Source organism: Muscardinus avellanarius (assembly GCF_963383645.1).
Source record: "Muscardinus avellanarius genome assembly, chromosome: 10".
NCBI classification, from domain to species: domain Eukaryota; kingdom Metazoa; phylum Chordata; class Mammalia; order Rodentia; family Gliridae; genus Muscardinus; species Muscardinus avellanarius.
In genome coordinates, this window is record NC_137796.1 from 85,452,509 (window position 1) to 85,469,265 (window position 16,757).

The 16,757-nt window shown below is 36.1% G+C and overlaps 1 protein-coding gene across 4 annotated transcripts in view; it reads left to right on the forward strand.

Annotated features, from left to right (window-relative positions):
• AUTS2 (activator of transcription and developmental regulator AUTS2) overlaps window positions 1-16,757 on the forward strand; it is a gene marked incomplete at both ends in the record, with an annotated part of 1,191,273 nt that overhangs the window by 525,664 nt on the left and 648,852 nt on the right. For all 4 annotated transcript variants that reach the window (XM_080703046.1, XM_080703047.1, XM_080703049.1 and 1 more), the window contains one exon: window positions 4,388-4,423. In XM_080703046.1, the coding sequence (XP_080559172.1) occupies window positions 4,388-4,423 (36 nt within the window). The remainder of the gene's footprint in view (window positions 1-4,387; window positions 4,424-16,757) is intronic.

Consider the following 16,757-nt stretch of genomic DNA (forward strand, 5'->3'; position numbering starts at 1 on the left):
AGAACTGCAAAGAAAACCAGGGGGTGGGGGTAGAAAGAGGATGAGCACTTAATGAATACCCACTTGCAGATGTGAATGTCAGCAGCAGCATTCTCTGTCCTGGAAAATGTGTTGCATCTGTGTCTCCCATTACTGTCCTGTGCATCTTCCATGGTAGCATGGAGACCGAGACAGAGTGTGTCTAAGAAAGCTCTTCTTTACAAGATAATGAGATCCAGGAGAATAATTTACAGGGATTGCTAGAGAGGTGGTCAGATCTGTAAATAAACAAACATCCCAGCAGAATGAAATAACCAAGTTAAATAGAAGTTCACGTATAATGAGCCCAGATATCACACATCATTCAGCCAGCTGACTGGTATTTCCTCATATCCCTGCCTTCAGAGGCCACTAAACATTGCTAAATATTTCTCCTACTTTATTTTCTCAGCCTCTTAATAGCCCTTAGTTCTACCTACTGCTCTGAAAATATGAATGAATTGCAGCTTTACCACTTGAAGAAATAAGAGTGAAGCCTTTTTCATTATTCAATGAAATAATTTGCCTAACTATGAGTATATGGTATTCTTTAAAATGCCTCTGAAACCATGAAAACATCTGTTTCTTTTAAAAATATCTCTTAATTTTTCAAGTCCCTCTGTGATTCAAACTTGATTCTATGTTCACTTCAGTTACCTATTTTGGATACAGTTTGCTTGAAGTCATCAGGTAAAGTAGAAGCTCTTTCCTCTTTAGGAATTGACCAGGGGAGTACAAAAAGCTAAAATGAGCTTGATCACTGAAGAATAGTTCTGTCAAGCTATTTGTTCAGGGTTCTACCACCTGAATACTTTTCTAGGCCTTTACTACCTGTTTTTGTTTCTTCCCTTATAACAGGAGAAAACACTACTAATCCCTGAAAACATGTCTATAAATGAATAACATCATAGTCTAAACTACAAAAGAAGTCTTTCCACACATTTTTTTTGCAGATTAATCTTCTGTGGTTTGGAGATACTTGCATAATTTCTAGATAGGAATATTATTAAAAATTTCAAGTACTTGTTTATATATATATGTATATACATGTATATATATATATGTGTGTGTGTGTATGTTTGTATATATATATATGTATGTATGTATGTATGTATGTATATATATCTAGTGTGTGTGTGGTACTGAGGATGGAACCCAGGGGCATTGTATTTCCAAGCTATATCCACAGCCCTATTTTTTAGTCTTTTTTTTTTTTCTTTTTGAAGCAAGGTCTCACTGAGTTGCAAAGGGCCTCACTAAGTAGCTGAAGCTGTCAGCGAACCATGATCCTCCTGTCTCAGCCTTTCAAATACTAGGATTATAAGCATGCACCACCATGTCTGCCTTGCCTTTATATTTTAGATAGAGACTTAAATTGAGCATTTATTACCAAGACACTCTTTTTCAGTCTTTTAGATAGGCAGAGTCTTAGGGTTATATGATACTTATGACCTTCAGTCAAACCCTGACTTCTGTCTGTTGCTACTAACTTCTGTTACCCATACTTTGATGGTAGGGGTCCTATTTGTGACCCTAGGGTGTAGTGCTTCACTTGAATACAAAACCGTAGGCAGAATTTTGGGTGGAGAACTGGACAAAGATATGTTTTATTTTTATTTCATAGGTGTTTCTTCTGTTCATATTCTCCAGCTATAATTGAAGGAGCCTGCAACTAACCAAGAAAAATGTAGTGGAGGAAGAATCGGGGAGGAAAGATCAGTGTTGAAGATATTTGGCAAAGTAGCATAGAAGAGGGTTTTGTTTTTGTTTTGAAAATTTTCTGCCAGGTTCAGCCGTCACAGCCAATACCATTAAAGTCTCTTCCCTTAAAAAAAAAAAATAGAGTACAGTGGGTGGGCAGATATGGATAGCCTCTGATTTTAACATTCTGCATGCATTCTAGGAAACCCTGAAGCAAATTCTAGTAGACCTTTAACATACATGAGACTCTGGTGTCGGGTCCCTTCATGTGTCTGGCGTGTGTGTGTGTGGGAGGGGTTATCAGGCATGGTGCTTAAATGCTCTGTTGCATTATGTTAATTCCTCAGCAGTGCAATCAAATTCATGTCGTAATTAAAGCTGTCAGTTGGAAGGCAAGCCAATCGCCACGAAAGCACAGCATAACAAATGAAGTGAAATGATTCTGCGTGTAGCTATACAATGCTTCGCCAGGCATGAAATTAAATAAGTAATTTGATGTTGACATCAGAAATTGAAATGATACCCACTGTTCCCTCATTCAGTCAGACCTGCATAAACAATAGCCAGAACAAATATGCACAACAAAGCCCTCTTCTCCACCCAGCGCCCTGAGTAATGTACAATATATATGCAAAATGAGCATAACAGAGCTTTTCTAGACCTAAAGGATGTAATTTTCTTTGGTATACAATAAGTTGATGTGTATGTGGGGGTGGGAAGGTGAGCTTGGAGGGGCATTATTTTTTCTGGGGTAAAATACATTTGCAGAAAGTAGGTTGAATGAAATAAACCCCATAGTGTCTGAGTTATGCTTCCTAAGGTGAGATTCCCTCTTAGAGGCATGACTCCAGGCTAGTGGAGAGCTTACTTGGCTTTTGCCTTCACCTGCTCCTTCTAGGACTGTGAGTGGTGAAAACAGGTGACAGTCATGGGGTTCATCAGTGATATGAGAAGCTATCTCCATGACTACTGTGGATCTTTCTTCTTATTGCTTATGGGATCAAGATTGCCACAGGATTTTGAAAACTGAGTCCAGTGTGCCAGATCACACATCTGTGGTGCTTTATTCCTTTAAGCTTGTCTGAAAGCCTGAGATGAAGAAATTTAAGGCCTATATACTGTCTTTGTTTGATGGAAACACAGTCATAGCACTGTATTTTTATCTCAAGTAGTTTGGGGGAAACAAAAGAATCACATCTGCTTTACTTTTGGAAACTTCACATTCTCCTGAGCCTTTTCCCCCTATATAATCTATTCACTTATATATTCATACTTTAATGCAATAAATGCTTATTAAGTGTATCTCAGTTCAGGCACTGTGATATGCTATGAGGAAGCAATGATGTTTATGTCTGATGATAGTTTCCAGGCTAGGAGACAGGACATGTAAGTTGAAGAGCCAAAAGAGAACCAAAAAACAAACGAACAAAAAACTGTTGCATCTGCATTGAGTTCAGGATACTCTAGAGAAGGAACAGCACCCAACTCATTCTCATCAGGGAAAGCCCTGGCCAGTACCAGTCTGCTTAGCTGAATATTGACCTGGCACTGGCTTTATTTTAATTTCAAGCTTATTTGGTGTGCGTGAGTGCGTGCGTGCGTGTGTGTGTGTTGCTGGGGACTGAACCCAGTGGCATTCTACCTCTGAGCTATACCCTCTTTTTTTTTTTAATTTTAAGATAGGGTCTCACTAAGTTGCAGAGGTCCTCCCTAAATTTCTGATGCTGACTGCAAATCCGTGATCAGGAACTCCTGTCTCAGCCTCCACGTACTGGGATAACAAAGTGTGCACCACAACCTTTGGGGCCCCCCTTTTAATCACTAAGAGAATGCTAAAAATTAAAGAATTTGTAAGGAGAGGTTTTGGGAAAAAATATGAATACATAGAAAAGAACCTCAGACAAGTTTAAAGCGCAAACAATATTCTCTTTGCTTTCTTTCTCAAAATAAGTTATACCTTACCTTCATGTCAGAATTATTATTTTGTTCCCTCTGTGTCAGAACTGTGACAGTCCAAATTAATAATTCTTCTGGCTAAAGCCTTTAAAAAAATGGTGCTTTTCACTGCTACCATTTGCCCACTCATTTTTTGCATTTTAGTCTACTAATTATATTTACAAAATGTCTCATTTTTGAAAGGTACTGTGTGTGTACTAACTGGTGCCTTTAGGGAATAAACTGGCAAGTAGGTCATATGCTGGAAAAGTCATCCAAACCCATTGGGCTTTTTATTTTCAAGTCAGTCTAGGCTCTTTCCTCATGCCTGCCCCTTTGCGGCCACAAAACCGAGTAGCTTGAGACCAGGGCATTGAATGTCAGCAAGTCAGGGAGGCAGGCTGATGTGTGTCTGTTTAGTCTCAGTGCAGGGCGAAATGCCATCATTAATTTATTACCCAGCTGCCTGTCAAATAAATTGGCAATTACATCCACCGCAGAAGCTTGGAATTCAGTAAATAGCACGTTAGCATCTCTGAGTTGTTGAGAGATGTAAAGGGGAAAATTAAGCAACATGGTGTTTGTATCAGTAGCAGATGACAAGGGGGCAACACATGCTGGTGATGTGATGTAGTGATGAAAAGCCTGCAAAGGGCTGGTAATGAGCTGTGTGGATTGGAACGTGTTAAAAACCATTGCTGATTTTCCACTTTGTCTTTATGCTTTATTGCAGAGTTCAGCTCCTTCCAGCTTGGGAACAGGCTACTTCGTAAGTCTATCTCAACTTCCACATACATGCCTTGTTTTGGCATTGATTCACTTCTACAATGAATTCTCATTAGGATGTGAAAAAAATCCTATCAGTCCTAAGGATCAGAATGATTTCCATACTTTTATTGAAAATTATTTCATTTTTAAAACATATTACCTGTTTGGCCTCAGGGATCATCAGTCTGATATGTCTGCCTGGTTCCCAGCAACTAGTACATTTGCACCATATCTAGCAGTGCAAGGGGACACAGAAAAACCTGATTGCTCATGCTACCTTTACTCTCAAATTGTTTGCTAGTTGAGAAGTGTCATAAGTAGAATGAAATTCAAATTATGCATTAAGATATTTATTAACTTTCTTGAAGAAATTACATATACACAATGAATTGCCTTTTCTTTTTTAGTATTCTTAAGAAATGATATTTTAATGCATGTTCTAACTCATAGTATAGTTATGTGGCCTTTCTGAAGTCATTAGAATCCTTAATTTATTAAATATAGGTATATTGCTTTATTTCTGGACCTTATTCTCTGTACTTTGGGGGAAGAGGGGATGGGAGGATATATGGAATTACAATATATTACTCACAGAAAAAATATCACTTCATTACATTTATTTACAGCAAAATTATCATTTATGATTCAGTAATTCTTTCCAAGATGTAAGTGGGAAAAATTACCAATAAGCATTATTTACACAACAGGGTAACATGCCAATGTAGACATTTATTCTGCCATTTACAGGAACTTGATTTGTGTTCTAAATGATGAGCACTGATACTGTGATGTGTTTCGTATTTTCTGAAAAAATAATGAAACCATGAAAATAAAATGAAGTGGAAAATAATTACTGATTCAGTTTAGTTGCTTTCAACTTTTTCCCCCTCTAACATGCTAATCACGCTGATATTCTGCTGTTCACACATTGCTATTGATTCATTTACATTAAATGCATGAGAAAAATTCTCACTTCATTGAATTATGATTCTTTTCTAAGCTCAGAAGAAATGGCATTTTCTAGATGTTGGTTTTTATTTATTTTTTTATATTATAATATGAGGAGAAAGAGGTTGAAGATTATTTGAGACCTGCTTAATACAGTTAACTTACTTATCCTTGTTTCTACCTATTGTGGCTGAATATTCATGCTTACAGAAACAAGAAGGATACATCCAGTATCTTGTTTCAGCAGTCTAAAGAACAGACGTGGGCCCATCTGCCATCTCTTCACACCAGGCTGGATGTGGGTTGAGATGCTGGAAGTAAAATCTGGAGGCTGTCGATGTCTGTCCTCTATCCAAAAGCTAAATTCTCCCCCCTTGCTTTCTTAAGCAGAAATAAGGTCAAAGCCACCACATTAGCCTTGATCATTTCTAAAATAAACATTATAAATATATATAACATTGCATATATAAACATATATGTATAGACATATATATGTGTATATATTTATATATTTATACAGGGTCTTGCTAAGTTTCTCAGACTGTTGTCCCAAACTTGTTATCCTCCTACCACAACTTCTATTTAGCTGGGATTACAGGTGTGCACCATTGCACCCAACTATATTCTAGTGTTTTTGAAAAACTTATCAGTATGATAACCCAGAAATGATAAAGTCATTTCTAAAATAGATTTTAATTTTTCTTTTTATTTACTTTTCTCTCTAGTTCTGGTAATGTTTTCTTTTATTCTTCAATAATACATTCTTAGGATTAAAGAGTTTTTAATTCGAATTTTTTTTTTTTTTTTGTAATGGGGATGGAACCCAGGGGATTTTCTACCTCCAGGCTATACTCCCAGACCTAGTTTTTATTTTTTAAATTTGAAAACAGGGTCTCACTAAGTTGCTCAGCATCTCACTAAGTAGCTGAGTCTGGCTTCAAACCTGTGCAATCCTCCTGTCTCATCCTCCCAAGCGTGGGAATTACAAGTGTGCACCACCACGCCCGGCTTTAATTAGAATTCTAAGATGATTTTTCACATTGACAATGTTGGATAACTAATTTTTTTTTCTTTGCTCATAGACTTAAGTTGCTTACATCAGAATCTATCATGCTGTTAGATTAAATCAGGAAGATATATAGCCAGATACATTTTCAGCTCTCAACTATGACAAAAATGTGCTAATTAGAATGGGATTTCAATAATGTGATTGGAATTTTATCTGTGTACAAAATCCATCAATACTGTCACTGAGTCCTCATCAAAGGTGCTCTCAATTTTAAATTTCATTCCACCAATATAACATGTAATACTTCATTTCAGGTATTTATTTACCACTGGTGCATTTCATGCTTTTGTGTTGAAATGATATGTTTACAACTACTGTCTTTTTACAAAATGTTCTTTGAACTGTGTTCTGAGGTTGATGATATTATATAGGTGTTTACTTATTTCTGTAAAGAAGACTCAGCATCAGGTAAGTGGGCTAGTAATTTTTATTTTACTCTATCCTTAATCCTTTTTTGCATCTCTTTGAAATGTGGACAGAGGAAAATCATCTACAGCGCCAATGAGCTATTAATGTAATTGAACCATAAAGTGATTTCTGGTATAAGAAAACTGAAAAGCATTCCCCTATTGGGCTTAACAACCTGGAACTATTTCCCAAGCTTCAACATCACTCTTCAGGATTTTTTCTTGTTAAGACTGCATGCTCCTATAGAGTTTTTAGTGGACTAAGGTAAAATACCATTTACTGTGTGTTCAAATAAAGTAGATACCCCCTGAAGCAAATGCATAGTCGTGTGTGTGTGTGTGTGTGTGTGTGTGCGTGTGTAGGTTTTTTGGCATGTACATATACTAACACCCACACACTCTATTTTTAGTTAGTATATCTGTTAAAGAGTTTAGTATATAACTTTAAAGAGTTTTAAGAAGATACCTTTGTTTTTTATTCGGTTGTATTTGTTTTGATCTCCTTGGTTTTGTGTTCCAAAAATGTCTGCTTAGGTCTGTCACTTTTCCAATTCATTTTAAAGTAGAAGATTTGAGAAATGAGAACAGCAGCTAAAGTCACTATTTACATAAGCATATTGCAAAGAATCCTTGAAGTAGACAAAATAGAGAAAGATTGGAACAAACTTTTCACATTTTGGGGAGATTTTGAATAATGTGGGTGTTATACACACAGAGACATACATATCTATATTCATTACACACTCATGCCCAGCTAAGCTCATATTCTAAATATAAATGAAATCATATACTGGTTGGAATCAATTTGCTTTTTTTTCTTTCTTGGCAAGCATACTAAAACTTGTTGGAGTCTGTGTAGGATTTTTTTTTCTTTTTTTGTTTCCAATGTCAGTGTAATGAAGACGTTTTCAATTTAAATATTTTAGGCTATATTTTCTTTTTAGACATGAACTTGAAGTTTTATCACAAACACTGAATAATTAAGAACATAGAGGTAGAATTTCAGATAAGACTAGTTGTGTGGCCTTGAACAAGTTATTTGATAACTCTTAAGTCTGCTTCTGCATTGTTACCAACCTAATAGATTTATGAATAGTAAGTGAGATAAGCTATTTAACACTTACAGAATAACACTCAATAATAGCCAGTAATAAATTTTGCATTCTGATGTTTTTCACCCTATAGTATATGTGGAATAAACTTAGTCTCATTAATTGGGTGTGCAATGGTGTGGTGACACCACGGAAAAGTAATAATATAGGTTCCATTATTCATACATGGAGGGTAGGAGCATTTTATTCTCATTGCTTTCCTCTTGTAGTGTTCTCAGAAGCCTAGAATGTTTTATTTGATCAGCTGTATATCAATTCACTCTTTATCTGAACATAAAACAAATATGGTTTTCATTCTCTATAATCATGATGATATTGGGATGACCTCTTTCATTGGCTGCCCATGAATTATAGTGGTTTGCTTTCATTTGTTAAAATTACTTATTTTCTCCCTCATAGGCATTCTTCAAAGCATTTGATTCTTTTAAAGACTGTTTAAAACCTCTTAGGATTTGGCTGGAAGGTTAAGGAAGATCTGCTTAATGTATTCAGGTTTTATGAACCATGTGCTGCTCTCTGACATCAAGAAGAAAAGTAGATGCCCTAGCATATTTCAGTGAGTCAACTGAGGTCGTAGAGTGAAAATGCCTCATGGTGGCCATTGGCATGGTGTGTCATCACAGGAAAGATGCAGACTCCTTCTTTCTAAGTGCCTGATTCCCATATACCAGGAGTTGGGAGCTACTTTTGATATGACTTAGTTGTCAGGCAGAACTTCTTACTTTCTTCAGGTAACATGTCCTGCCTGCTGCTTCTTATAGGTTCAAATCTAAGTGTCTTGGGACACTAGCCTCAAATAGCTTGGACCTTATTATTCTAAACCCTGAATAATTTCTTTTAGGAATTTTTAACTAATAATTTTCACTCTTAACTGGACCACATCAAGTAATTGACATACTTTGAAGTTATTCAAGATACTAACCCACTGCTATCCGGTGGTTAGAACTATCACATATAATAAAGGGGAGTAGTATAATGGTACACAATGTAAAATGACTTTGTTTAATCTTCCCTTGCTTCTCAACTTATGTTGATATTCTGGTAATAGACAAAAGATTTAACATGTTGACCCTGTAGTTTTCTGTTAAAAAGGCAAGGCTCGCCGGGCGTGGTGGCGCACGCTTGTAATCCCCGCGCTTGGGAGGCAGAGACAGGAGGATCACGCAGGTTCGAAGCTAGCCCCGCGCGCTGGCTTAGGAGACCCTGTTTCCAAATAAAAATGTAAAAATAGGTCTGGGAGTGTAGCCCAGAGGTAGAAGGGCTTCCAGGAACCCCAGTACCACCAAAAAAAAAAAAAAAAAAAAAGGCAAGGCTCTTTGCCTCTTTTTTAGTTTTTTTTTTATATAGTTCTTGAAATATCTCATTTTTTTCTTTGCTGTAATTTGTGTAACTCTCAAAACTGATTTGTGACACTTTGTTTAACCATTGCTCTCTCTTTTTAAATCTCAGAGTAGACTTTGTTGTTAAATGAGAGTATGAGTTTATTTTAAGATTATTTATAATAATTTTTTTTAGCATGGTGGTGCCTGCTTATAATCTTAGCATTTGGGAGGCTGACAAATGAGGATCATGGTTTAAAGACAGCCTCAGCTACTTAGTGTGGCCCTTTGTAACTCAGTGAGACCCTGTTTCAAAATAAAAAATAAAAAAAATAGGGCTGTGGGTGTTGATCAGAGGTAGAATGCCCCTGGATTCCATTCCCGGTACCGCAAAAAAAAAAAAAAAAAAATATATATATATATATATATATATATATATATATATATATATATATGTATGTATGTATATGTATATATACATATATATATGTGTGTGTATGTATATATATGTATATATATACATATATATAAACACACACACACACACACACACACACACCCAGAGCCGGGCATGGTGGCGCACGCTTGTAAACCCCGCGCTTGGGAGGCTGAGACAGGAGTATCGCACAGGTTTGAAGCCAGCCTCAGCTACTTAGTGAGGCTTTCACCAACTTAGTGAGACCCTGTTTCCAAATAAAATATAAAAAAAGTCTGGGAGTGTAGCCGGAGGTAGAAAGCCTCTGGGTTCCACCCCCAGTACCACTAAAAAAAAACAAAACAAAAAAACCCAGAGCCTTGTTCATTCGAAACAAGTATTCTACTAATGAGCTACATCCCGAGATATGGGCTTTTTTAAAAACACATTTCTACTTTTTTTTTTTTCGTCTTTGAATAGTATTAAAAACTTGAATGTGGTGGCACATGCCTATAATTCCAGTATTTGGGGGGCTGAGATGGAAGGATTATAGGTTTGAGAACAGCTTCAGGAACATAGTAAGGCTCTCAGCATGCTAGTGAGAACTTTTTTCAAAATAGAAAATAGGGTAGGGAGTATAGCTCAGAAGTAGAATTCCTTTAGTTTCAATCCCTAGAGCAAATAAAGAAAAGTATTAAGAATTTATCTGTCATTGTTTTAGGTAATGTGTTATAGATATGACAAGTGCAACCCCTTCTTTCCCAGAGTTTTGATACCCTAAACTCAAATACTTGCCTTCATTTGTGATGCTTTCAAATATTTATGAGACATTGTATTTAAATTATAGAGTTTGAATTATCCAGAGAATCTAACATTAGTTATATTTCTAGGGAGTTTAGCTCTAGAAGTGCAGATATATCAACTTAGCCTTAATGTCATCTAAAGTTCATTTTTCACCTAGCTGAGACCCTGCTTAAAAAAAAAATTAAAAATGGCTAGGTATAACTCAGAGGCAGAATGCCCCTTGGGTTTAATCTCTAGTATCACACACATACACAAAAATCTATGTTTTGCTCTTAGCTTGGCTCTTAAGTTAAGGATACAGAGTTGAATTTGATACAAGAAGACCTACCATTCTTGTGAGCAGTTTAAGTAGAGCGCTTGGAGAATGCGGGGCAGGGTCAGTTACTTGTAGGAGGTTTAAGTTGTATAGAACATGATGAATATCTAAGTATCTAACAAGTAAAGAAAGGGTAGAAGAAGCTTCAAGGCAGAGAGAACACGATCAGTAAGAGCAAAGCGATGAGCATGATGCTGTGAATTGTGTCGACTATCACTGATCATGCTTCTGGAAAAAGGCAGGATTTAGATTGGTTAGGGAGTTTGACTAATTATAGGGAATATGAAATAAAGTGAAGGGAAGTTAAATGAGCAGAAAGAAGGTAGCCTATAGTTAGACCTAAATTTAGTGATCTATTAAGGAGGTTAAAGATAGCAAATTGAAGACTAATGTGTACAATGAATTGGAATCCCAAGAAGAAATCCCTCCCCCCTTTTTTTTTAAAAGAAGTTTGGGAGTTGTAAATAAGTATTTATAAATTTTAAGTATATATTTAAATGTAACTTAAAATCTGGAGTATTGCCAATGCTTTTGAAGTCAACTGTGTACTATGCAGAAATATTTGGGCAAATGAGCTCAATTGTTTTTTCTAATGGTAAAAAGTTACCACACCATTTTGCTTTGTCTTTGTGGTGCTGGTGATAAAACAGCCTGGTGCATGTTAGGCAAGCACTCTATCTCTGAGCCACTTGGCCAGCCAATGTTACCACATGATCATAGTGTCTCTTTTTTTTCTATTAAAACTTTAAAAATACTACCCTCACTGATTACCTCTTAGTAAGAAAATCAGAATGTATGCTTTTTTTTTTTAACATGTCTGCTTGCTTAATATTAAGACCACAGAATTAATCTTTGTTACTCAGGAAGGTTAATTTATACCTTTACCGAGTATTTGAATTCTGACATGCTCTTCCACAAAGGCATAAATTCTTAAATTTGGAAAGCCTTAAATTGAGGGTATAATTTTTTATTTCCAATTCTTTTTTGTCTATGTTTTTGGGCTATTGTTAATACTTTTATTTTGAGAATACGTCTCAGCAAGGAAAAGACACCTTGATTAAGTGAATGACATAATTTAAATTCTGGTCAGCAAACATTCATTTATAGAATCTTTCTCTATACTGGGATAGGTTTTCTAGTTCTCCTTGTAGAAGTCTCCTACCTCCACACCATATTTAGCTTTCACATTCTCATTCAATACAAGGGAATTGAGAATTCTAGTGAATAGAATAATTAGGTGACAGAAAGGAACTAATCTTGTCTTCATTTGCAGTGAAATCTTTACTCTTTAGCTGGGCGTGGTGTTACATGCTTGTAATTCCAGCATTTTAGAGGCTGAGACAGTGGATTATGGGTTGCAGACAGCCTCAACTACTTAGCGAGGCTCTTCACAACTTAGTGAGACCATGTTTCAAAAATAAAAAAAGACTAAAAAAAATAGGGCTGGGAGTGTAGCTCAGAAGTAGAATGCTCCTTGAGTCTATCCCCAGTACTGGAAAAAAAAAAAATCGTTGCTCTTTTCTTTTTTCCACACTCATCTGAGTCAATAGGTTAAGTATTTTTAATCTTTTACTATCTTAGGAATCTTTGTCATTGCTATTATAAACAATACTTAAGGAGTTGAGATGAAAACTTACTTAGGTGCTCCAGATGGATGTGGGAAAATAGTCCTTTACCCTGTCTCCCTGTCCTTCTATTCCTGTCTCTGACCCTACAGATTTGAAGGGAAAGAATCTTGGAGAAAGAACATTTAAAGAGCTACAACTGCTTAATGGACGTCATTTCTAATTTTTTAAAATCTATAATTCTAGCTACTTTATAATGTCTGTCACATGGGCCCAGTTTCTTCCTTTGGCCTCACTGCCTTTTCTTTTTTTTACTGTCCTTTTGAGTCACAGAAATACAGGACTGTAGCATAATGGTGAATACTGTTCTTAAATGTCAACGTCAAGGGCAATCCAGGTTTCAATTGAGTGGCCATGTCTGCCTTTGATACTAGCATAGTAATGAATGATTAGTAATAATGATTTATATATGACAGTTATAATAATGCTTATAATAACTGTTATTAATAAGGTATAATGTTTAATATATGTGTCATTCAGTTAGGATTACTGCATAGAGATGAAGCTGTTGTTTAGCTTGTTTCATAGCTAATATATCCTATTGTTCATGGAAACTGTTCGGTGAAGGCACAGTGCATTGGCAAGCACAGAAGGATGGATATATCATTACCATGGGATTTTGAAAATAATTTAATTAATTTTTTTTTTTTTTGGTGGTACTGGGGTTCCTGGAAACCCTTCTACCTCTGGGCTCCACTCCCAGTACCTATTTTTATACTTTTTTATTTGGAAACAGGGTCTCTTAAGCCAGCGTGGCTAGCTTTGAACCTGCAAGCGCCTGTCTCTGCCTCGCAAGCACGGGGATTACAAGCGTGCGCCACCATGCCCGGCTCTATATTATTTCTGTTTGGAAACAGGGTCTCTTAAGCCAGCGAGGCTGACTTCGAACCTGCGTGATCCTACTTTCTCCACCTCCCAAGTGCAGGGATTACAAGTGTGCGCCCCCATGCCCGGCATAATTTTACTTTAATTTTTGTTTTCTACTGACACAGATTTCAGAAATTGTCTTGAGTCTTCTGGCAGATGTACATATCACAGAAGTGTTGCATTCGTTGATAGAAGCTTTATGAAATGAGTCGCAGGCATTGTTAAACCCCAAGGTTTACTCTGACTACCCACATAATCTTTCTTTTGACAGACTTAACTGATCTGGAGTTTTATAGACTATCAGTCAGAATCTTTCAGATCAAAGAATTTCTCTTTTTGCTTAACTGCTTTAAAAATATTTTTTTTGAAATTGTAAATTAGATGTCTCCCAATCCATTGCATAAGAAACTTATAGCTTGGTGAAACACCAAGAGCATCATTTGAAAAGAGGTTAAAAAACACAACTGGGGCTTGTTAAAGGAGGAAAGTGCTATATTAACTTCACGTGTCACATTTTCCTATAGTCAGCTCTTGCAATAAACAAGAGTTATTGGAGGCCTGGATAGTTTGAGACACTTCACTTTATCTCTCAGTACTTGACTTCAGAAGTCAAACACTTAAAATGCATTTCACTTGTGTAAAATGTTTATCCACTTAAAATACGATGTCATTTTAAGAAAAGCACCCTGGTGACATGCTGTTTGGATATAGCACAGTTAATAAACTGTCAGGTTCTGCACACATACACTTGAAAGGCTAGCACAGTTACCCACAGATTGGCATTATAAGTCACTATTAACAAACTTTAATTTGCTTAGTACACGATGAATGATCACCAGTTTTCCTTTAGTAATGAAATTAACAGTCATGTTGAAGAGACCTTTCTTTTTAACTTTTTATTGGTAAATCGTAGTCATACATCTTAATGGGGTACAAGATGATGGAGGCATACATGTGTACATCATTCATCTTTTGATGGACATCTTTTCTGGTTCCATAGTTTGGCAATTGTGAATTGTGTAGCTATGAACATAGATATGCATGTATTAGTTTTGTAGTTTGGTTTCTATCCTTTAGGTAGATACCTGGAAGTAGTATTGCTTGATCAAATGGTAATTTCATTCCCATTCTTCTAAGGATCTTTTATAAAGTTTTCCAAAGTGGTTGTACTAATTTGCAATCCTACCAACAATGTAGTAGAGTTCCCGCTTCTCAACATCCTCACCAGCATGTGTTGTTGTTTTTGGTTTGAATGATTGCCATTCTAGTTGGAGTTAGGTGAAATCTCAGGGAGTTTTGATTTGTATCTTTCTAATTGCTAAAATGTTGAGCATTTTTTCATGCATTTTTTTTGCCATTTGAATTTCTTCTTTCCTGAAGTGTCTCTTTAGTTTCCTTGATCTTTTTCTGATTGGGTTGTTATCTTAGTACTGAGTTTTTTGAGTTCTCTGTATAGTCTAAATATTAGTCCTTTATCAGAGGAGTATGTGACAAAAATCTCCCATTCTTTTGGCTTTCAATTGAGGTTCTTGATACTTTGCTCTACAGAAGCTCTTCAGTTTAATGCAATACCACATATTGATTCACCTTTTAGTTTCTTGTGCCTTTGGGGTCTTGTTGAGAATTTTTACCTGTGCCTATATGTTGCAGTGTTGGACCTATGCCCTCTTAAAGAAGCCTCAAAGTCTGTGGTCTATCTTGATCCATCTTGAATTGATTCTTGTGCAGGGTGAGAAAGTGGGGTTTATTTCTATTCTTCTTCACATGGTTAACCAGTTTTGCCAACACCATTTGTTGAGGAGGCTGTCTTTTTGCCATTGTATGTTTTTGGCCCCTTTGTCAAAAATCAATTGGCTGTGTGTGGATTTGTTTCTGAGTTTTCTATTCTGCTCCAATGGTCTATGTATCTGTTTCTGTGCCAGTACTATACTGTTTGTAGTATAGCCAATTATTTTTAATTTTTAAAATCAGTTATTGTGATGAAAAAGTCAGTTATTATGATGCCTTCTTCATGGTTTTTGTTGCTGAGAACTACTTTAGCTATTCTGGGATTTTTGCTTTTCCAAATGAATTTAAGGACTGATTTTTCTATGTCTATAAGAAATGACTTTGGTAATTGAATGGGTATTGCATTGAATATGTAGATCACTTTTGGAAGTATGGCCATTTTGATGGTATTTATTATGCCTCTCCATGAACATGGAAGATCTTTTCATCTTCTAAAGTCTTCTTTGATTTTTTTTTCCAATATTTTATAGTTTTTGTAAAGGTCTTTTTTCTTCTTGTTTATTTCTATGTATTTCATTTTTTGTGGGATATCCTGAGTGGAATTCTGGATTTTTTTTTCTTAGTGGATTTATGGTTGGTACACAGAAAATCTTTCAATTTTTTAAGATTGACTTTGTGCGGGCGTGGTGGCACATGCTTGTAATCCCCGCACTTGGGAGGCGGAGACAGGAGGATCACACAGGTTCGAAGCCAGCCTTGCTGGCTTAGGAGACCCTGTTTCCAAACAAAAATATAAAAAATAGGTCTGGGAGTGTAGCCCGGAGGTAGAAGGGCTTCCAGGAACCCCAGTACCACAAAAAAATAAAATAATTTTAAAAAAGATTGACTTTGTATCCAGACACCATGCTGAATTGTTTGTAAGTTCTATATGCCTTTTGGTTGAGTTTATTGTATCTTCTAAGTATAGTATCAGGTCATCTGCAAATAGTGAAAGTTTTAGTTCTTTTCCTATTTGTATACCTTTGATTTCCTTTTCTTGTCTTACTGCTCTGGCTAGAGTCTCAAGTACTATATTGAAAAGAAGTGGTGATAATGAACAACCTTGTATTTTTCCCTTTTTTGAGGGGTAATTCTCAGTTTTCCTTATGTAATATGATGTTGCCTGTGGGCCTATTTTACATTGTCTCTATGATGTTGAGGTATGTTCCTTTTATTCCAATTCTCTGCAGTACTTTTGGCATAAATGGATATTGGATTTTGTCAAATAAATGCTTTTTCAGCATTTATTGAAATGGTCATATGATTTTTGTCTTTGATTCTGTTTATGTGATGAATTACATGGGTTGATTTTTGAATGTTGCGACCTTTCTTATCCTCTACTTAATTGGTAGTCTAAAATCTTTGGTGTTTAATTTCCAGGATCAAGGAAAATTTTTTTCAATCTCTTTTGGCAACTTCCTGGTCATAAATTCAGATGCAGGGAATGGTGCTATTTTCCAGTAGAGGAATTGCCTAAGGTGATGACTGTCTATTAGGGTTTATAAACTGGAATCTAGTAGTAGATTTGGAATGGAGTGGTAATGCCAGATAATTACAGTGTTTCCTCTCTAAATGTGCTGCTGTATATTGTGGCCTTTGATTTTAAGGAATCATTAAAAATGCAGCAAGGCATAACAGCTGTGGTTCCTATTGTACTCCTAATATTTCATTTGTTCATCACATCTC